The sequence below is a fragment of the Chlamydotis macqueenii genome, chromosome 3, assembly GCF_036417535.1.
Source record: "Chlamydotis macqueenii isolate bChlMac1 chromosome 3, bChlMac1.mat, whole genome shotgun sequence".
NCBI classification, from domain to species: domain Eukaryota; kingdom Metazoa; phylum Chordata; class Aves; order Otidiformes; family Otididae; genus Chlamydotis; species Chlamydotis macqueenii.
The window spans coordinates 92,131,955-92,154,875 of NC_141558.1; the positions used below are offsets into that span (position 1 = coordinate 92,131,955).

The 22,921-nt window shown below is 41.9% G+C and overlaps 1 protein-coding gene across 4 annotated transcripts; it reads right to left on the bottom strand.

Moving 5' to 3' along the window:
• Nucleotides 1–3,015: 3,015 nt before the first annotated feature.
• Nucleotides 3,016–18,883, bottom strand: DESI2 (desumoylating isopeptidase 2). 4 transcript variants are annotated; one of them, XR_015257993.1, is made up of 6 exons: nt 18,417–18,882; nt 11,321–11,393; nt 9,390–9,483; nt 8,503–8,644; nt 5,233–6,609; nt 3,016–4,319 (listed from the first exon to the last, which is right to left on the bottom strand). XR_015257993.1 is itself a non-coding variant. In XM_086743357.1 (6 exons), exons 1-5 carry the CDS (start codon nt 18,453–18,455, stop codon nt 6,376–6,378), a joined length of 582 nt encoding a protein of 193 aa, XP_086599483.1. In that variant the 5' UTR covers nt 18,456–18,883; the 3' UTR covers nt 3,016–4,319; nt 6,353–6,375. The 4 variants fall into 4 exon arrangements, 3 of the variants coding, with proteins under 3 accessions (XP_086599483.1, XP_086599482.1, XP_086599484.1); XM_086743357.1 differs by having other exon boundaries at nt 6,353–6,609; nt 18,417–18,883; XM_086743356.1 differs by having other exon boundaries at nt 3,016–6,609.
• Between the last annotated feature and the right edge of the window lie 4,038 nt (nt 18,884–22,921).

Here is a 22,921-nt window from a genome sequence, read left to right on the forward strand (position 1 = left end):
AAGAGCTGGCCCAAGCAGCCTCCGCTCAGCCAGTCACCCTGACTATCGTCAGTTCTCCTTCAGTGCTTTTACTAAACTTTCCAAGTCTCTCTGGCATAAAAAAATAATTGACCTTTAGAATTGCATTTGAGGCAGCTACATTGCCATCAGCCCTTGCTAGTCCTTGCTGTTCGGATCATATTTGCTTAATGGCATGTGAATTAATTTGTTGGAAGCTGGCACTTCGCTGCAGGATTAGTTAGTGACTCTAACATGAGGCTGGTGCGTGAAATTTAAGTTGCAGAGCATCTTTTAGGGGGAGAAAAAAAAGGAGGGAAATTTCAGGGCTCTTGGAAATTCTTCACTTTTAGGATGCTACGACTGGAGTAATGAATGAGCTGAAGTACAGAAGAAAAGTAAACTCAATTCCAGCTATTTAAAGGCTCAGCAATTCCTTCCAGGCGAAAAACAAGCAGCTATTGTGTGCCTGTGCTGGGACGGCTGGGGGGAGGCAGCATTTCCCACAGGCAAATTAGGAATGGGAAAACCAGAACAAAACCCGCAAGCCTCAGAAGCCTGAGTAGGGAACACAAGCCATTTTCTGTTCAACATGATTTGTGTTGTCATTAGGTGGGTTTAATGGGGCTTTATTCTTATTCCGGGAGGAAAGCCCTGGCTTTGCTTGAGCTAACAGTAATGACTATTCAGATCTTGGAAGCATGAGGGAGCCAGCCGAAACTGCATTCGCCATGTCACTCAGGCACGGACGGGGAACAGAGGGTCTCCTCCTCCCACAGGTCCCTTGCTGGCCATGGAGGTTGATCACATTTCGCTAGAGCCCGATAAAAACCTGTCTGTGCCCGCTTTGGCAGGGAGGTGTCCGATTCATGTCCTTTATCTCACTGTAAAGGAAGACTGTACCTGCCACGCAGGGACCAGACCTGAACTCTACAAAAGGCACGTTTGAATTCCCCGTGCTGCTGCCCGACAGTTGCCTGGGACAGAAGACAAGGCTGGCATCAGGGCTGCAGGAAAGGCTTTTCTCATCCGAAATGGCCTGAACCTCGAGATGGCATGAATAGTTCAGCAACAATCGTGGCTTCTTGAAGCCCACTATTTGGGCACCTCATTTCAGGCTTTCAAGATGAAAGGAGATAAAGAGGTAAAAAAGGTTCCCTGAAAGGAAATCTTAGAGTTGAAACCCATGAGCTTAGTCTGAACAGCCCCTGTGTGAAGCCCCTCTTCTCACCTTTGTTGGCTTCATTCAGAAGACACGAACAGCGATTTCTCTCCTTTCACACAACTGCACAGGCTGGAGGCAGCGCAGCAGGTAATCAGCAAGCGCAGCAGGCTTTCTGCTTTGAGGATTCCAGGATTGACGCACCACTTTGAAAAGAATACGAGAACCACTGGCCACCCATCTTCCACCTGCAGAAGGAACAGTGCTACCTTAGCTCTGCTTCTCCTGGGCTGCTGCTCAGAGATGGACAGGGATGCAAGGCCAGACTGCCGGGAGCAACGTCCGCTCTCTAAGGGGACCCGGAGATACACGTAGCCCTCTACCATCCCCAAAGCAAGCTAAAACTGTGCCAGTGCAGGAGTCTTACATTTCCTTATGGGTAGATCCTGGTTTAGTTTGCGATATGCCAATCTGAGTGGACCAGATCATGTGAGAAATACAGGATTGCTACTCCAGCCCAGCAGGAATCAGAGTTGCCGGTGCAGTACAGCTGCTTTCCCAAAGCAATGCTATGGCTTCCCTGACAAGTTGTGGCATTGAAAAGTTTGAAGTTTTTGTATGATCTGATTTTGGTCAAGCCAAAGGCTATCCGAGAAAGTCGGGAACTGCCCAACAGCTGTTTTCATGCATTGTATGAAGCACTGTGAAAGAAAACATTTACTTTGGGGGAGTGATATGACGAAGGTGCCTTTAGCTGTAAAAAAGCTTTGCCTATTAAGAAGCTATTCCAATGACGAATTTGCAACATAAACCTTGCATGCCTGAACAAACCGTTTTAGAAAGTGAAATTTCACTTGAAACATTTCTGTTTTCTTCAAGAACACTTCAGTCAAACTCAGCTATTCACCCATTAACAAATAATGCAATATATATTTTTTGTGTATTGATCACCTTCCTAGAAGAGGATAAGCACTCTTGGCCATCAGATGCCACAAGGGATTTTATCTGTAACTCACATTATTAGTTTTAATTGATGAACTCTGTCAAATTTGTCAGGTTACCTTTGAATAGGTCACAAGTTCCTCAAACTCTCTTGCAGCTTTGCTAGTGATTAGGGTCCAGCAGCAGGTGGAAAAGTGAACGCACCTGTATCTTGGCAGCTTCTCCAACAAGTCGTGTCCTAGCCAATCTTCATTAGCAGTGCACACGGAGATGCCAGGCTGAGCACACAAAGCATGGCAAAACAGATCCCCTTCCCCGCTGTGGGGTGAGAGGGGCAGGGCAGCACTGGCTTTGACAGCCGCAGGACAATGCTCCAATTTATCAGTGCCTTGAATGCGCACAGGAGAATCTATCCTGTTACAACACATGCACCCGTCTCCATTTTGCAAAGTTCAGAGCCAGCTGGGTCCTGCTGCTCTGCTCAAAGGAATTGTCAAGGCGCAGACATTACAGACCCCAGGCGCCTCGTGGCTGCTTAGGCTGGTGCAAACCCAGACCACAGACCCAGGCTTTCCAGGAAATTTGTAGAATATGGCACGTATCTGCAACATACCCCCCGGTGTATCTTAAAGTGTTTTATATCCCAATAGCTGTATTCAGCACACCGAATCTGAAAACATTTTAAATTTAGTCTATTAAAAACTACTTGCTCTTAATAATGCCTCAGACAAGTCAAACTGCAGCTCCTGCTGCCCATGTCAGGATATAGCCTATGGCTTACCTACAGGAAACCCCTGGATAGTTTTACTGTTATTTGAAAGCATTTTTCAAAACCAAAAATCAGCCCGGGTGGCACTGGCAATACAAGCTGTAGGTACCAGAGGAAAAACACACACAGCAAACTGTCTTTTTTTTTATAAAAGTATTTTTAATAAACTGATGGATTTAAGTTTAAGATGCTAGACAACTTGTTGCCATGTACAGGTAACAAAAGTCAAAATTCTTTGAATTTTATACAAATACTATCTAGTACAGTAAACTTGAATACAAGTTTACAAAAAATGCATCAGTGAATATTCAGCTTGTAACCACTTCCAACAGTGAAAATTATCATGTATCAATAGTGATCAGAATTGCATTGCAAATTTTTAGAAGTAATGCAACTATGTTTTTACCAAGCGACTCTGAAGTTACTGGTGCACGCTGACAGTACATTGGATTTTTTTTTGGCTTGCTGAACAGAAAATGGCATTTAAATAAAATGACTTTGAGTTAAAGAATATAATATGTATCAAAAGTACTATCTTACAGAAAATGAAACAAGAATGAGAAAGTAAACAGAGCGGAACCCTGAAGTAGTGATATTTTTCTACCCGTTTTGATGGAAAAGACTCCACAGGTGTCCAGCTTTCTCGCAGCATTTTGGAGTGTTCTAGTCCTAGCACAGTGTGGTCATTAGTAGACTAAAGTAATCCCTGCTTGGCAGTAATGCTGGTGAAAGGTAACTTGCTCTATTGCTAACAAATCGGAGTAACCACTGGCAGGGCCACTTCTCGGAGGCATCCAGCAGAGGCTGAGTTGACAACACCAGACTGAAGTTACAGTATCGCTCGCTTTGATACAATGTCCAACAGCCTTCAGGGTTCAGGTGTCAGTTTCCTCACAGGATTTACAAATGGATGTTTTAGGAAAAAAAAAAATGAAACAACAAATGGAGCATAAGACAGTATTTTCACCTGTACAGCTACCAATAAAAATGAATGTTTTTGTTACAAACTTTCCAGTCTGCTTTATAAAAAATAGTCTTAGTTTTACTTCTAAATAAAAACTGTGCTGTGATCTGTCATGTTCTTGCATTGTACATGCTGTAGTTGTGTGTGTTAATGAAGGTGTAAAGATTTGTGACCTAGCGCTCTGGATATATCAGAAGCCTAAAAAGCTGATTTTGGTACATAAAAGTTAGGTAGCAATGAAAATTCATTCTATTTATTTTTCCTAAAACCTAGGAAAAGCTACAGTACATTGCTAGATCAGTGGCCTCAACCCTGAGCTGAAATAAAGGACCTGCCTTGGCCAAGAGACTTAGTCACATTACTACCACAGCTGCACAGCAGAGACAAAATAACCTGTCTGCGGCCTGTTGTCTGAGCTGCAAGTAGTGCGAGATTCAGTTCTGTAATGCTTGAGAGTTGACTGGAGACCACCGTATTCATTTTCACTACAGGGAAAAAAAGAAAGGAGAACTCAAATTCAGAGATTCAAGTGAAAAAGCACTCGACAGGGACACTCAGTATGTCCAGCTTCTGGAGACCAGAGAGCTTAAGTTAGTGGTAGACTTGTCAGTCTTAAGCGTTTCCCACTTGGTAGAAGAGATTATTAAAACACGTACCAAACTACAGTTAAAGAGACTTCTACTATTATCCCACTCTTTCCAGAAAGAGTCTCACTTGACTTTTTCCCCCAGAACTGAGAATTTCTCTCTCTGTACCTACACTGCATCACAGAAGATGAGTGACAACCTAAAGCCTGTCTGACAAGGGATTCAACCAAACTGCTAGCAGAAAAACTTCCGCTCTTTTCTAACGTGAGTCGGAGTTGGCAATCATAAGAATTCTTGCTACGATACAGCCTACTGCACCTTCCTGTAGGGTTCATTGGCACTGACTACCCATGGCTAGGAGCATTCATTACATGAAGCATTCTTGCCTCCTAAGAGGATTTATTTTTTCTTTTAAACAGCAGAAACTGTAGAGTCAGTATTTCACTTAACGGAAAAACTAAACCCAGCAACAGACTGAAAATAAAGCTTGTAAAAATAATTTCTACTTCCAGTAATGCACACTTCTTTGTGAGCTGATCAGTTTACGGATGGTATGTTTTTTGTTAGTTTAAGGCAGCAAGTCTTTCAAAATACACAAGCTCACCTCCCTCATGTTTGTGCTACTGTATCCTTATGTGCACAAGAGAACCTCACTAATTCACACTAATGACTGGAAGAACCATTAATTCTCTTGGTAAGTGAACAAGAATAAGGCATTTCATTATATATTCTGATCACTAATTATAATTTAGCTCTAATTATAATCTACCAGTAAACATACTTCTGTGTTTTAGAAAATAGTATCTCTTACCTTCAGATATAATTATGTGTGCAGATTAGTGGGTTCTGCTGTGTAAACAAGCAGGTGTATAAGCAATTTTCAGGTTTTTCTTCATTACGTCTGACAAAAAAAGCTAACGTCACAGACAGACTGTGGGAAAATAAATTAGGATTTCTCTGTAATTCGTGCAGATATGCACAACTGGGCAGTAATTTATAGCTCAAAAAAATGGGACATGAATGTTTACAAACTCAAATGAAGCAAAATCAGCAGCAGAAAGCAAGGCCATTTCCCAACCACAAATGGCTTGTATTACACTATTCCAAACTGTAGGAAACAAACAAAAAGAATACAAGTACTAACTTTTATATACAAGTTTGAAATCAAGTAAAGCAAACAGTGAAGAATTTGTTGAGGCTTCTAACAGATGATATTCACATGTCTAAATCCTGACTGAAGTAGACTGTAAATACAGCCAGCTGATAGGATGCAAACTAACATGGCTGAGATTAAAAGAAAAAAAAAAAAAGGGATCAACGTGCATTGTAATGAGATAGAAATTTCCCTTCATATGTGCAAAAATCCACAGTTTCATTAATGTAGAGGTCATACTTCTAGTAACAGATCTCAGACAAAACCAGTCTCCCTACATCCTGCAATCTACCTGTTTACATCAGCCACTTGAAATGCACAGTACCCTGTTCACATATATGGTATTCAGCAGTTTCTGGCATTTCTCAGGAATTTAACGTTCACCTGCCTTAAATCTTGAAAACAAAGGGGAGAGTTCATCCAGGGCCTCATACCACTGTTTTTGAGTTATACCAACAGTTAAATCAAACTCAAATTCCCTCTTCTTCCACCGTGGCAGGAGTCCTTACAGGACTTGTAAACAGCAGTACACAATACTGTAAACAAATAATTTAAGTTCTGCTTTATACAAGATGTTAAGTTAACCCAGGTTTACCAAACAGGTGAAAATGAAAAGGGTGGCTTCTCCCAGCAATTCTTTTCACTACATAAATAATCCTGAGCTGAAACAGGGGTTGATGAGAGCCTTTTTTGCATATAAAACCAATGTTCTAGAGCCAGCTCCCATGTTCTGTCAGGAAGTCAATTGCTGGAGAGATTAAACTGAAGTATTTCAAACCATTTGTTACTTTGGAGGAGGACTTATAATTTGGTGTGGCGTCCAGTTCTAGACCCAGATGCTGAGCTTGCCAAGGAAGCTGATGCTGCTGCATCCTCAGCCTCTTCCAGCTCATCGTGTAGCTCCTGGCTAACGCTAGACTGGAGGGCTGCAGGAGTTAGCCACTCCTTCGGCAGACAGCTCTGGAGAAACGGTATACAGGAGCTGAAGTAGGCAAGGCGATTCACCCACCGCGGAATCTCTTTTCCACACAGAATCTAGGGTGGAAGGGAAAAGAAAGGATTAATTTGTCTTCTGGATTCAGCAGTAACAAAACTACAGTACTGAAAATAGAAACTAAAGGCTGCAGCAGCCTTTCGATTTACGTATCACAAACATCAGTCAAGAAGCACTCAAGTTAGCTGCACAAAGACAACTTTCTCCATCAGTAAAAGCAGCATCCCAAGTCACAGCAGGAGACTTGTTTTCCACTGTGAGAGTTTGACACAAGGTTCTACACTTTTTTTAAAAGTCCTGAAAAGCCTAAACACCTCACTCTTTTTTAATAACTTCTATAAAAGGCACAGAAATGAGTTAAGGTATGCTTTACATTCACTGATAGTTCCTCAGAAACAGAAGTTGCAGGAGAAATTTCACTATTACAAAAAAGTACCCTGAAATCAAGTGGTCAGAAAGACAGTGTCAAAACTACAGTTATGTGGAGTTACGCATACAGCTGAGGCTATTTACTGTGACGGCCTCTGATGACTTTGCAGACGTCACTATCTTACAGCACAAAGGCCAAGCACATATTAGGTTCACTGGAACAAGTGCACAATGCAAAGCTGGTTTCAACTCCTCAAAAACATATAAAGCTGCATTAAATACTTTTTTTTTTTTTAAACTGTACATCAGTCATTAAATGGTTTCACTGTCACTATTCAAGGAGTGAGCTATTTTACTTAACTACTTTCATATTCACTTCTGGTATTACTTACTTCAGTGCAAATCTGGATAAAATCATAGCTAATAAGGGCATTACTCTTCTGTAACTGAGCAGCATTTAACTTGTAATTATATCCATGTTTTGATAGTCAATTTGAACACTAAATAGGACAAGACAAAATAGAAATAACATGACCATGTGGTTGAAGAATATGGCAAAAACCCAGCCATATAGGCCAGATTTCGTGCCAACTGCAGCTTTGTCAGTGTCTCACCCTACTTCCTTGTGCCAGCACTGCACATGAATCATCACCTCAGTAAAATTTTCCAGTACCACTGGAAGATCAAACAGTCTACACAAAACACAGGCTATACAGTGTGCCGTTAATTACAATGAAAAAAAAAACCAAAACAAAAAACCCCAAATAAATTTTATGGAAGGTCACCATGGAAAAAAATAGGTATCCCTTTTTTGGAGTGGTTCAATGAGACATTAGGATAAATTCTGACAAGCACAGATTGCCAGTTACTGATATAAACCACAAATGCCATTCCTCTCTTTGTCCTGGGTTACTTGTTCCTGACCCTTTCCCTTGTACTGATACACACGTGAGTGATCAGGCATTCAATCATATTGGCAAGCCAATGATGATAAAATAAAGCTGACGGGAAAATGCAAAGTCTGTTCAATTCCACAGTCACATACTTTGCACCACCATTCAGGTATCTGCATGACCAGGATGCAGGTGCTGGCAGAGCAGTTATTTGACAAAAGCTACTCAAGCAGAAGATTAACATTGTCTGTGAAACTTCAATGCCTTTGTTATTCTTTAATAGTAGGTCATAACTTTAAAAATTGTTTTCAGTGTGATGGTTCTGTGGGGAAATACTGATAAAAATAACGTGGTTCTACTTTCAGGAATGATCTCTGAAGCATCTGAAATTATTTTGAAATCCTGTTAATACTGTATTTACTAGGTGTCTCAATTAGGAATGCACCCCTGCTTGAACACAAACTATGCATGACAACAATATTTAGCATTTTTGGAAGTAAAACCTTGTGCTTTGGGCACAAGCACAAATAAAACCTGAAAAACAGTGACATTTGCCCATGGTAACAGAGAAAGGAAGTTGGAAATTAGGCCAAATGTTCCAAAGGCAGGAAGGAGATGACACTCTGTAGCTTCCTGGGAAGCACCTTTCTATAGACCTTCATGTTTGTTTACCTCAGACAAAGCTGAAGAAAAGTGATTGCAGTTTTTGTGCATTAGGTGATAAGCATTTCCTTTGAATTCTTTTCCAAGCTCTTCTACTATTTTTTCTATGTCGTCTTCCATAAAGTCAGTACTGCCTAGAACCACAGCCTCTCTAGAAGAGAAACAGAGAGAACAGAAGGTGATCAGGCTTCTACGGTATACGTGGACTACTGTTCACACGTTGCTCAAAAATCACCGCACTGTGGGTGGCCAAATCTTTCTGCCCTCCTAGAATAACAGATTCTTTCTATTCCATTTTACAGCACCACTTTCATCTTTATCATGAGAGATTATTTCCTTGCCAATTGTCCACCTGTAGCTCACTGTTCTGGTTTTGGCACTCACTCAAGTTCTCTGCAAGTTAACTCTGACAAACACTGGATGCAATTTTCCCCTCCTCTCCAAAGGATATTGTTTCTAAGAGACAGCTGAGAACAGTAAGAGCTTGAAATGCAGGGAAGGGTCAAGGCAATCACACTAAGTGGAAAAGAGACATGGAGAAACCTTGAAGAGCAACATCTTTTAGCTTTTTCTTTGAATAAAAATTTCACTATCTTGAAAAAGATACCCCGCTATATATACTGTATTAATTACAAAAGCTAGCCACAAGTCCACATAATTTGTACACCTTTAAGGAATTTAATGGTATGCTAAAAATCATGTTCTTTGCTGTAGACACTTCACTGTCTCATCACCTCTGTCCATCCTTCATTTCTAAGTAAAGAAAACACACTAATTTCTCAGAAAGTCAGAAATCCTGTAATATCATTCAACACATCTATCCTAAAAAAAATAAATGCAATAATTGTCTTTTTAATATGCCTTCTCCAAAGCAAGAAAATAGGTATCTTTCTTACTTAAATTTAAATGTTTCTCCTAGCTCAGAAGCATTTCCTGGTGAAATTTCAAATATTCCAGAAAAAGGGTACGGATGACCACCATAGGCAAATTCTGAAAGAGAAAGCCCAGATTTAACAAAAATAGCATATGACGACAGTAAAGAACAGCAGACCTCGCTGACTGGAAGATCACTACACCAGGATCTAAAGCTAGAAACCAGACATCTTATTTACATGGGTAACAAATGCAAGGCACTGGAAATGAATAGTTTTGTTAGTTACTTATCAATCTAAGTAAAAACTGATAGGAAATTTCCTATATCAGTGTACAGGTTTAATTTCAATAACTTTACAGTAAGTATATATTGCTTTCATTGTATAACTGAGGATTTGCAAGTTACTTTGTAAACCCTACCAATGCTCTTTATACATGCTTGTCTTTAAAGGTTCACTTACATATTTATAGATTAGGGATTCAAAGGTCTGATAGCACTTCTATTCAGTGTGCACTACAGCCGTAAGTGTGGCATTTTTAATTTCTTGATTTGCAAAAGTTCAACTGTCCTGAGTTCTTTACTATAACAAGAAAGTAAACCAGTGCATGCATCTGAAGTCTGCACGTAGCATCTGCTAGCATAAGCACTTACAGTACATGAAAACATCATGGTGTGCTTTAGCTTCCTTCTGTGTCTGTAAGATAGCACAGCATGCCACGCCCAGAGTGCAATAAAAAGCATTAAGCATGACTTCACACTTCCTTTCCTCAAAATTCATAACACATCATCCAAGTCTAGCATTCAGTTTTGTGGATAATCTTTTTTACAACAGGTTAATAAATAAAGTTTGATGTACTTTGAAAAATGCAAGTCATTGTTCTAGCAGGGATATGACCTGCTACATGAGAAAGCTCTTACAATCTGAACAGGAAGGGAGGCACAGGTATTTGGCGCAGCCCAAGAACTGGGTTTCAGGCACAGCCCTATTAAGACTCAGGTCTTTCTGGTATGGATTAAAAGAAATTTTTAAAAAAGTTTTATCCATAAGCATTGTATTTTGTCAATTTGTTGCTTTGATAACACTTGCAAACTCAGTTGCAATGTGAGTAGTAGTAGCTGAAACAGCTATAGTTTAAGGTAACTTTGTGCAATGTCGTTTTTGGATTGCATGCCACACCTTTTACTGCTTCCCCTCCAAACACATTCCAAAAAAAGAACTGAAGTCGATTTTTCTTCTTCAAATGGACTACTTATACCAACACCGTCACCTCAGAGCATCATTATACTGCTAGGCAGGAACACCTCAGACCTGAGCCTGTGCTACAGCATGCTCAGAAACACCTTCTGGCAGCGATGGGGATTCAAAGTGGCCTGAACAGATCGGGAAGCTGCATCCCCAAAGTACAACCTATTTAGCAAAATCGGAATGTATTGCTGTATTTAACACAGGATTATATTTTGTGAACAGTATGCATCAGCTGCCTCTTAAAGAAACTGTCTCATTAAAACAAACCGACCTACCAAGAAGGGATAGACAGTTTTTCCTGAGCATCATGTGCTTTTAGATACCTATCTGCAACAGGCTATTGTTTCTGTAGTTAAAAACTAACTCCCTGCACAAGTGTTGCCAGAATACTGAAGAAACACGACTGAGGCATGCGAAGCATATATTTGTTTCAACAACAGGTATTTCAAAACCTAAAATAAAGATTTCTATGTCTAGCTGAATAAATGGCACACTTTTTCATAGTTGCATAGCTTTATACAAGAATGCAAGACGACTACCAGATTACTCATATCCAAGGTTTATTCCAGAGGCAGAAGAGATGAGAACCAAGAGAAAACTACTGAACAGGTTTCAGGAGCCAGACTTCCCTCACTACCTGAAAAAAATGTTTTTTAAATAATGGCATTACCAGAACAATGAGTAAGTTATGTTTTTCTTGTACATACCTCGGCCATACACCTCTATACCTGAATGGAACACTCCAATTCCAAGGGAAGAAGTATATTCATTCATCCAATACTAAAAGGAAAGAAGAAAAGAAAAAGGACTTTAATTAGTTTCCAATACAGATTTGTCTTCTGCTAGCAGGCTGACATGTATTTGTCCCCTGCATCAAAAGCATAAAACCCTACCACAAAGTGAAACTGCACAACCCATTTTATGGGAACAGAACATGCCGATAAAATTCCCCAATTGCACACAGTGCATGAATTCCACTATGTTCTACTCCAGTGTTTTAGTGCTGTCAATGTCTGTCAACCAAGACGACGGTACCTGGGAGAAATCCAGATCAACTTTCGATTTGTCAACAAGGTACAGCCTGTAAAGTTTTGCATTAGGTGGAATAGATTCTAGAATCAACTGCAGTAATTTTGCAGGACCACTTTTTTTTTTTTTTTTAATAAAATCAGAAGGTAGGACTGTAATATACACACACCAACTGTCATTTATAGCAATGACCACACTTTTGCTTATAACCAAATCAGCATGAGACACACTCACAGATATGCAAGATGGACTGAAATTACTTCAGTATATTTTGTCTTTGAATACTCAACTGGTGGTCACCATACAAGAGACTAAGCTCTCTCCAGGCTCCTGATGTATATGTCTCCATACATGAAGGGTAAGTGTTTTGCATAGGTCTAACACCTATTTCCAATATATCACTTCTCTTGTAGCCAACAGATAATAGCTGCATTTCAAAGGGCAACCAGGAAGTGATAATTAAAAAAAACCAAACCAAAACAAAACAAAGAAATAGAAAACCTTCCCTTAGTGCTTTCTCTTTTCTTTTTCAAAAACAGCAGCAGCGAGTGCCTATCAGGACTTAACTATTACCCTCAAAACCTTAAAAGATGCACAGAGTTCTGGAAAGGGAAAACCTCAAAATTAGTGTCTTTCCTTGGCTACATCACCACCCTCAAAATATCAGTCTCCAAGCAGTAAAAATTTTCAAGTGACACATCATTTCAAAAGGAACCTCAAACGAAGACATAAAAAAAAAAAAAGGCTTCAGTTGTGTCTTTAAAACTGAAATTGTCTAGCAAAAAATCCTCTCAAAAATACAAGGAAAACATTTTTTCAATTACTCCAGTAGTGGGATTTTTTCCTCCCAGGTCATCTGGTCCCTAAGAGCACCACTGCAAACTTCTACGAAGCAGACTTCCAACAGTCAGCTGGCAGGCAGGATACAGTCTGAGGTAGTACCCCCAGCAAATTATTATTTGTTTAGCAAACAGGAAGAAAAATAAGCTATCTTCTTCACACAACCTGTTGACATAGTAAGTGCTTTCTGATGTGAAGTCACTATTAAAACAGCAGAACTGATGATAAAAATGTAAAAGGTTACAGGTGTCACACTTTGTTAAGATGTGCTAGCTGGAGTTAGTACATAATTTAGAGGGCCATTACGGCACATAATGTGTATATCTGAAAGCCATTTTCTCCCAATAAAAAGGATATACTAAACTTTGGGCTGAGAAGCTATTTATGAAAATCAAAACAAGAAGTTAAACGGCAAAAAGAGCAAGTCAGGCCAAAAGTTATACATTTTCAGGCAACAGATATTTATGTATTTGGCTTTTACAGTCATCCTTATTCTAAGTATGATCAAACCTAAGAAAAATGGTCCCTCAAATTCAGTTACTAGCAGCTGCCAAACATCAGCACATCACTTTGCCAGCCAAAAATTCGCAATTGTGCTAGCAGGCACAGGACACGAATGACTATCTGGATAACAAGATGCTGAGGATTTGATGTTGTTGTCTTTAGGCAAGCCAGCTGTGGGAAATTTTGTCAAAATGAATTAAGAGAAGATACATTTTGCTCCTTATTTTTATTTAAAGCTAAAGATCACTGAGATCTGTGGATAAATTTTGCTTAAGACTAAACTTTATATTTTGCTTTAATTTCTGGCTTTGTTAATGCATTCCAATGTTAGCTAGGAGGGTATGGATGATTATACTAAACCATCACCTTAATCTCTTTAAAGGTCTTTCCTTCCTCCCCCCTAGAAAAGAGCAGAGCTAGTCTGTATGTATCCAACCAGACTTTTCATCTACATCCAGAAAAAAAAAAAAACAGGTCAGATTTAGTCTGTATAGAAAGACATAGAATGAGGAGAAAACAAGAAGAGGGGAAGGAAGGAGAACAACGTTAAGATGACTACCCAACTAACTTAATGGGTTTGTGAGCATTAAAAAAAAAAAAGGATTCTATTAATTAAAGTGAAATCAAAGCCCCCAGGAAAATGGCAAAGCTACTTAAACATAAAACTGTTTCAGTTCTGAAGCCAGTCCTATCCCACACTTTACCAGCTGACCATTTCAAAACAGTTGTAGGTTTATATTTATAGTCAAAATCGTAGGCACATTCAACACACAGTTTGTCGGTGCAGGAAGAGAGTATGTTTGCCTAATGAGAAGGTGTATCCAAACCAACCTAATCTAGAACTGAGCTAGACAGGGTCCCTGGTGCTCTAGTCTTCTCTCTCCTGAACACCAACTCTGCCAGAAAACTCTGGGTCTGGCCTCTGAATTTCAAATAACCTACACATCACATACACATTGGATCTCTTAATGCCAAGCAAGGTTATCGCTGCTCTCTGAAAATGGAGCAAAAATTACACAAGACATCCCAAAACCAGTGGAAGTAATAAAGCCTGGTTTGTCAGCAGGCAGAGAAAGAGAGAAAATATTCATGCTCTTCCCCTCCCACAACCCTGTGAAACCTAATGCAAGATACAGGGAGATGACAAAAAAAGTGAGTCACCGACCTTCCTCATCGATCTGCACAGAGACAGATGAATGGGATGGAAAGCTGCTCTAACAAGGCGTTCAGCAAGTCCAGCGCTTTTCAAGTACACGCTCCTTACTGGTGGCACCTAAATACGTGGGGCTCATTGGAGTACAAAAACTGAGCAGTGGTGGCAAATTTAACAAGTGTTAGCAGCTTTGGAAGAAGTGCCCAAAGCAAGCTGGCACTTCACTTAATATTTCCAGTAAGAATAGAGTAGGTTAATTGAAGATAAAAGAATTTCAATAAGGCAGAATTACGTTCCCCCCTAGGAACAGTAATTATATCTAATTATTACCTAATCAGGATCAGCTATTGGAAGATTGGTCACATTTTCTCATCGAACAAAATGCTGTATCTCACTGAAGAAAGAAATGCAGGGCACATGCAACGTAAAGTAGGCTGAATTTGTCTACAGCTGAGGCGATTACATACAACTTACAAAATAAAGACTGTAAATTAAATGACATCTATATAGCTCGCTGGTTCAGTAACATGCCGTAAGTTCTGGAATCCCAAACTAAACCCAAAAGCTACATCCTTGCTTCCACTACACAAACTGGATTCCCTTCATTTAGTCTTGATATGAATTTTTGCCATAGTAGAACGTACAGAAGAAGTAAAACCCCATATCTCCAGTATTTTGCAATAAGTCAGATTTGTAAAACAGGAATTCATGTTTAGTGCAACTATCAGAATGAAAATATTACAGTATTTTTCTATACGCACAATAAAGTCATGTCACTGAAATAAAAGAAAAACACTAATCCTAGTGTTTCAAAAATATCTTCACTACTTTCTTCAGAGCTTTTATTTATGTTAATACTTTAGATTGCTATAGCCTTATTTGACAAAGGAAAAAATAGGATGCTACTCTGGGCACACAAAAAAGCTAGATTCCTAAAAATAGCAGTTGATTAAAATGAAACTGTAAAGTACTGCGGTTTTCAAAACACAATATATCAAAGTCTTCACCCTACCCTTCTAATGATCATAAAATATTTTCAAAGGCATGAACTGCAGCACGTAAATATGCCCTTAAGTCTCTCTCCCTCCGTAAAGTTACCGGTACTTGAAAGTCCACTTTCTTGTACAACAAACACACTCCTGGCCCTTTGGTTTTATCAAATATTTTTGCTTTTTCAAGCGCTAAGGACAACAGAAGGGCATATGCTCCAAAACCAATCGACTCAGTCGTGTAAGGAGTTTCTGCAGTACCAAGGTCACCTAGTATTCCCCTGCATACCTAAGCAGCTGTCTGGGAAATGAAGCTACCGTTAGCACTCAGGCTAAAATAAAGCTGTTCATATGACTGCTGCAATTATAGCAGTGTTGATTCTGTCAATCAGGTAACTAACAGTGGTCACTTGTTCCAAAAGAGAAACAAAAAATGCCAGTCCGAAACCTAAACTACCAAAAACCCCAACAAAACGTCAGAAGCAAACAGTAAACCTGCTAGGGCCTCCATACACAGGTGGCAGGACTTGATTAATAAAAAGAACTTAAAAATAGCTATTATGAAAGACTCCTCCCTTCTCCCTCCCACTCTTGGTGCTCCCAAACAACGCAGTATCATTGATTTCAGCAGGCTGTCTATATGCAGTAATGTAACTGCCATGCAACAGGAAAGTGAGGCTTTAGTTTAAGCTCCTGCTTCAAACAAGTTTAAAATGGACTGAGACATTGTTTAGCGAAAGAGTTCGAGGTGGGATGTGCATTGACAGTGTCTTTCTTTCCAGTTTAAAGGAAATCTTTTTCTCTAACAGTCAAATAATGTAGACACTGTTACAGAACAACAAACACAGCTGAAATAGGATATTGAAATATTCTGCTTAGCGGTCTCAGCTTCCACTACGTATAATTTGTGGTGATGTACAGCTTCAACAAATACCACAACTGCAGACCACTGCACAAAAAGCCACCCCTACGTGTGATCAAAGATCAGCAAATAAATGTGCTTGCATGCTTCTTTTGGAAGTTCCTTCCACAGATGGTGGCTATGCTACTTCTTGATGTAGGCAGAGGTCCACTAACCACAACAGGACAACTATCAGTCCCCAACATATCCTAAGGAAAAGTATGACCCTAGTTTTTATGAGCACAGCCTTCCTGTTGCTTTTTTCCCCCATCTTCCCTGCTGTCAATTGTCAGCCTTCCTAGGATGGCTGGAATAAAACTGATCACAGCAATTCAACTTTGGAAGAAAAAGAAAGGAGGATATGGGTTGCAGCAAAGAAATCTAAGCAGTAAGAGAGGAAGGAGAACCATGCGAATGAAAGAGCAGACTATCAAAAGAGAAAAAGAAAAGGCATGCTGAAGTCACACCTCACCATGCTATCATCACAGCGACAACGGGGTTGCTCACAGAGGCCATGGCATTACTTTCCAGGCAGGCGCTTACACAGGAGACAGTCCATTCTGTTCAGTTTTCACAGTCTGCCTGTGAACGAGGCCCAGGCCACACTTTGCACAGCTAAGCAAGTCTTTGTGACAACACTGGGTCTTCCATCTTAGCAAGTCAGATGTGCGTCAAGCCTTGACTTCAAAGATACTATCTTATGTAAGAGTCCTGAAACTGAAGTCCTACTTCTTTGTCGGTACAAATATTTATAGGTAATATATGTAAAACCATCTCTTTTTGTGCTAAAAGAGCTTCTCCAATGTGTATTTTTGAACTGCAGTCCAGAGAAGTCATACATATGCATGCGACAGAGCATCCTTCCCTCCTTAAGTCTAGTATAAATAAGGTGCACTGACTTTTTGTCATATCAGCATCATATATGAGCTCAACCAGGTGAGCAAAGACCCATTTTTTTTTTCCCCTCTCTCAGGAAAATCACAGCAAATAGACTGCTCCAGTCTCCCCTCACTCTCTACCATGAAGGAAAACCAAAGTAGAAGTAACAGGTTATACTCTCTCAAGACAGACCTCGGACATAGGAGGGGGCAAAAAAAAGAAGAAATCATTTGACATTTACATTGATTTCTATGATAAGTATTAAGGTGAAAGAAAACAAGGACAAGAAGCAGGCCAGTTCACATAATCTCATACATAACTTGAATTTCAAGCCAGATAGCTCCCTATTGATTACTATTAAATATTCTAGCATTAGAGCCTGAGTACTCCCAAGCATACAAGCTGCATTTTCGCTCTGCCAGCAGTCACTGACTATACTATACACCTTCACCCTTCTAAAACACCAAAAGTTCACTTTAAAAGGGTGGTGGCAGGAAAGCCTATCCAAAATACGCCAAGTAACGCAAACAGTTATCTGAAACTAGTTGTCAATCTTACCATCCCTCTATCAGTAGACTCAAAACGTGATCAGAGAACTAGTGCTACTTGTTCTAATTTCCAGCGATTGAAAGGCATTAACGGATAATATTTACTTAATATTACTTATCCGCACCTCCTGTTCTATGCAGGTACTTAGACCTCATTTGTTACCATGGCATTTGAGCAGCTTCCTGCTGAACATAAGACAATACAACAGTTGCTGTAGGTGTCACAGAAAGATTACTCAGAAGGGAGGGAAGGTGAGCTCACAGGACTGCAAACCGAGCTGGAGCAAATCCCTTATTTCTAACGAGTTGCAGCCATACCAAAACTGTTTAAAAATTCAGGTTTAGAAAAAAAAAACCCAAGACGTTATTGACACAGCGCTAAAAACCTCTTATCCCTACAGAGACAGTATCCTGCTGGAAAACCTGCCACTTTCACGATTTTCAGGAGGAGGAAAAGGCAGCCCCCCCCCACCGCTGAGCCCCGGGGACAAGAAGAGGGGAGGGAGAACAGCTCGGGGACGTCCCCGCTTCGCTACCCAGTTACAGCAGGGGCAGGGGAAGAGTTTCCCCTGCGACAGGGAGCGGATCTACCTGTCACTGGATGACCCAGCCCAGCACCACAGCAAACTTTCGTGTCAGGTCACGAAAGATCTGTAGAAATCGTCAGATCTCCCAAATTACCGCCTCCCGCCCCGGGTTCGTTGTTTCTCCTGCTCCACCGCCCCCACGGGCGGGAGCCCACGGAGCCAACTCACGCGGGGACAGGGCCGGAGAAGGGCAGGAAAAGTTTCCCCGCCGCCCCCCGCCCTTCCCCGCAGGACGCTCTGCAGGCCTCCGCGTCCCTCCCGGGAGAGAGGGACCGGGACCCCCCGCCCGCTCGGTCGCTACAGGTGCGGGGCCGCGCTACCTCCGCCGGCCCCGGGCCGGGCCTGGCCGCCGCGGCGGGCCCCCGGCGCTCACCATGTCATAGACGTTGAGGATCACCAGCTGGTTCGCCATCGCCGGCGGCCCGCGGGCGCCCCCCGCCCGCTCGGTCGCTCCCGCTGCGGCGGCGGCGGCGCTGCTCAGGCCGGCGGCGGGGCGGTGGGGACCCCCGGGGGCCGCTTCCTCCTCGTCCTGCCTGTTGCTGCGAGGCGGGGGGGGACGGCGGGCACCATGGAGCCGCCGCCGCGGAGGGACGGGGCCTCGCCCCCGGGAGACGCGCTCAGCCCGCGGCCGGCGGCGGGGGCCGGGCGGCGCGGGGGGCAGCGGACGCGGGCCCCACCCCGGTGGCGATGGCGGTGCCGGCGGGAAGGCAGAGGAGAGGCGGGGAGGGAGCGAGGAGGGAGGAGGCGCGGCGGTCAGAGCGCGGGCGGGGGAAAGGCGCCAGCAGCGGCTCCCGCCCTGCCTGGCGCTGGCGCCGGGGCCGCGGGACGGCCCGGCAGCCCCTCCGATGGGCGCAAAATGGAGCCGCTCGAGCCCGCCCCCATCTTCCGCGAGGCGCGGGACGGCGGGGACTACGGCTCCCGGCGCGCAGCGCGGCGGGGACTACGGCTCCCGGCGTGCCCAGCGCGGGCTGCGTGGGACGGGGCGAGCCTGGTGTGATAGTGTGCTTTTGCCGTCTCTGCGCTGGCCAGGGGCGCGTGGGGTGGCCGGGAAGTCCCGGTGTAGGCTGCCCTGCCGGGGGCTGCGGCCCGACGGGCGGGCACTGGGCGCGGGCAGACCGGCAGCAAACATCCCCGTGGTTTCACAGTTGCTGGCCCTGTATTTTGTGGAAGGTGAGACACACGTACGTTAAGGGTCTCGGTTTCCAGTGGCAGACATGTCTGTATTTGGGCTGTGTGGGGAGCATCTCCCTGTGCCGCCATTTTATGTTTTTCTTCAATGGGAACAAAATGAGGATTTGAGCTAGCTTTACGAAAGTAACATTTGGGTACTGGTGACTGCATGGCCGCTTTTAAGGCTGCAAACAACTTCGACAGTAACCTCCTCATAGAACCTGGTGGTAAGGTAACCGATACATAACCTTGTCAAGCCATAGCAAAACAAAATTCCAGTTGGTGGAAGCGTCAACAGGAGAAAAGATGCTTTCTGTCGTCCAGCAGATTCAATGTTATACAGACAACTACTGCCCCTTTATAGCACGTTAGAAAAGGCGTGGTTCACAACAGGCTGTGGATGCGCCCTTGAGAGGAAGGTGCTGCAGGAAGGAGGATGTACCACCCCAGGGGAATTCTGGCTTCCACTATGATTTCTGGCTGAAGATGTTTAGATGGTAGATGTTTAGCCCCTCTTTCTCACCTAAAACTCCTCTTGACTGCTGAACAGCCAAACTCCTCTGCACCATGGGCTCTGTTTCACCTGCAGAACCGCTCAGTCTCTCCAGTACTACAGCAGAGCTGATGCCAAATATTTAAAAAGCATCAGTTTATTTCCTACTTTGGGAGAGTGATCTTTGGTTAGAGGAAACTAGTATTGTTCCAAAAACTTAGCAGAGGTTCCTACTGTTGTCAGAATATTGTTGCAAATCTGTTATGGATACCAGCTTGCTGCTAGGAAACCCCCTACCCTTTCCATCTCGATCTGGGTATCGAGGACTTTAATCAGCAGAATTATAATCAATGATATTACCAATGATTGATAATAGGAAAATACTTAATCAATATGGTTCTGGAATATAAATAGAGGGTGATTCTTGTTAACCACAGAGCCATAGTCCCATGGGTTAAATTTTATATGAAATATCCTTATCTTAGAAGTTAGCCTAGTGTGTCGGGGGGTAGTTTGGGGAGTGGTAGAACGAGGCAGCAGCTATGCAGCTTGGGCTCTGAGCCATCACTTTCAAGCCAGAAGATTCAAGGGCAAGATGACCTTGTTCTCAGGACCATATATGGAGATTTTAAGGAGGGGTTCGACCAACGAATTTGAGGAGGGGGCGTCCTGACGACCCCCAAGACCACCAGAAGACCCTTGACTCAAAAGACTGAGCATGTGCAAATGGGAGGAGACGTATTATAATGATTTCTCGGAAAATTGATGTTTATGTGTAACATTTCTCGTAAATCTAGTGAATATGTATAACAGGTGTGTATTTAACTGTGCTGTTGGATCAGACAGGTGCACATGCTAGGTGGAGCGGTCCCCCGTGTGCCCAGCGCTGCAATAAAGAAGTGCCTGCTTCTTCACTTCACATTGCTGTTAAGGAGTTTTTTTCCGGATTTCGGTAACAATATGAAATTCAAATGCCTGAGAAACTGGTGTATGAACTTGATGTTCATCTTAGCCGTATGAGGACTGTTGGCACTAATGCTTTATTCTGCCAATGAAACAGTAAACCTGTGGGCAGGATGTCCGTAACTCCTTTGGATTATGTTCAGCATTTGCTCCTTTGGCTGGCAGCTAGGAAACAAGCTGGTAGTTAGTAAACCAAAAGGTTTTGTGGGAAAAAAGGTGCTTCTGTATCATGGAATACTGAGGAAAATATGATCGTATCTTAAAAACTGCAGAGGTCAAAAAGCTTATCTGAAAAGGAAGTGACTCCATTTCCAACCAACAGTATGCATTAACTGGAAGAGAGAAATACAGAGTACTGGAACGACTCTAGTGAATCACTTAGTCTTCATTCTGTCCTGTTTGTTGCCTGTCCACCAAGATGCTTGGTGAATAAAAAGGAGAGGAAAACATAACTTCTAGCCTGTAGTGACAGGAGAGAGAGATAAAATTCATATTGTATGAATAGAGCCAAAGAATGAAGCCCCAAAGTGTCATGTATTTAGCTTAAAAATTGAATTTTAGAATTTAAATATTACACTTACTACATAGAGTAGTAACACAACACAACAGCTGTGACTTCCTCAACGATGTAGTTAACTGCACAAAACAGGAAAATTCTTTTGAGCAAAAAGACTGATTAGCTAGATGTCAGAAGCAATGTTAAGCATGCATGAATACTGCAGAAAGTCATGCCTTATATGGTATGTTTTATAGCAGTTTGCATTTATCTGAGTAGTTTGGAGAGTGAGAAAGTATGGTATGGGGATACTCCAAGATGCTCCCTAAGATCAGTCTGGCAATTTGGTGAGGGGACAGTGACCAGTAGTGAGCAGTAACCACAAAAGAAGTAGAACGTGTTGTCCTGGTTTTTTTTTTTTCCTTATATTCTCTAATTATTGTAGTTTTCCCTTGTTATTTTAGTAAATTGTCTTCATCTCAACCCACGAGTTCTCCTTCCTTCCCAATTCTCTCCCCCATCCCACTGAGGAGGGGGAGGGTGAGCGAGAAACTGTGTGGTAATTCGAGCTAAAGCATCACACATGTGAACCCAGGAACTTCCGCCTTGTAAAACTGAAAGCCAAACGGCTTGAGCCCTTAATAGGAACACAGAAAATCTCCTCAGAGAAGAACACAAACCAAAATAATTGTCTACCAATCTGTACTCCATTTACTTTATGCCATGACATTTTCCTATCCTTGTATGGGAGAAATATGCATAAAGAGCAGTCTGGTTTCTTGTCTTTATGAAAAATGCCATTGTCTGTTTAGTTTTCAAAGGTGTAGAAATAGTCAAGATTAGAGGAGCACCATTTTTCAGCGATAAAGGAGAACTGAGAGAAGATTAAGGTTCACAGAGAGATGCAGATTCAGAGAGGGATGCAAAGCACCCTGCACAGATGTTGCTACACACCTCCTGTGTGCCTCCTGCATTTGGCATATGTGCAGCTAAGGTGGAACACAGATGTATAAATGCTCCAGAAGGAACTGGAGGGCTCTCACCTATGCTTCAGCGCATGGGACCATCCTCTCTTAAGGGAAGAATGTCTTAATCTTCAGTAGGAACAGACTTTTCACTGGAGGTGAAATTTCAAAATTGATTTTTGATTTTTTCTGATTTCTGTCTTCATACAAACTGCACTGAAATAAAAGGGATATGAATCATGCAAAATGAATCAGTAACAAATGATTTAAAATGCTCTCATATTCTTCATGCCAGATTTCTAGAATTTTTCTAATCTTTATTAAAATTTTCATAAGCTGTGAATTTCAAATAAAGTGATTATGAGAATTTCAACCATTCCCTTACCTATGGAGCTTTATTAAACTTATTTTAGGACAAACAGAATGATTGCCATTAACAGTGTAAGCTTTACAAGATATCTTAACTTGCCAATAAGAAAATTCTGGCTAGAAGTGCAAAAATGTCTTCAACTGGAATGAAAAAAATAGATTGAAGTAAGACACTTAACTATTGTAACAAGCATTGAAGAGGAGAATAAGCTTGAGAGGATGTATAATCCAAATATGTACTTTAAAGATAGAATTAACATTTGTTAAGCAAGAAGTAAAATACAGAGTATCAAAAAATGTCTTCAGGAACACATAATATTGCCTCTTACGGACTGTGCTGCTCATTATGGGAACTGATCTGGCTGCAGCCCCTTGGATAGAGTGGAAATTTTTATCAGATTTCACCCTGAAATGATACGCTA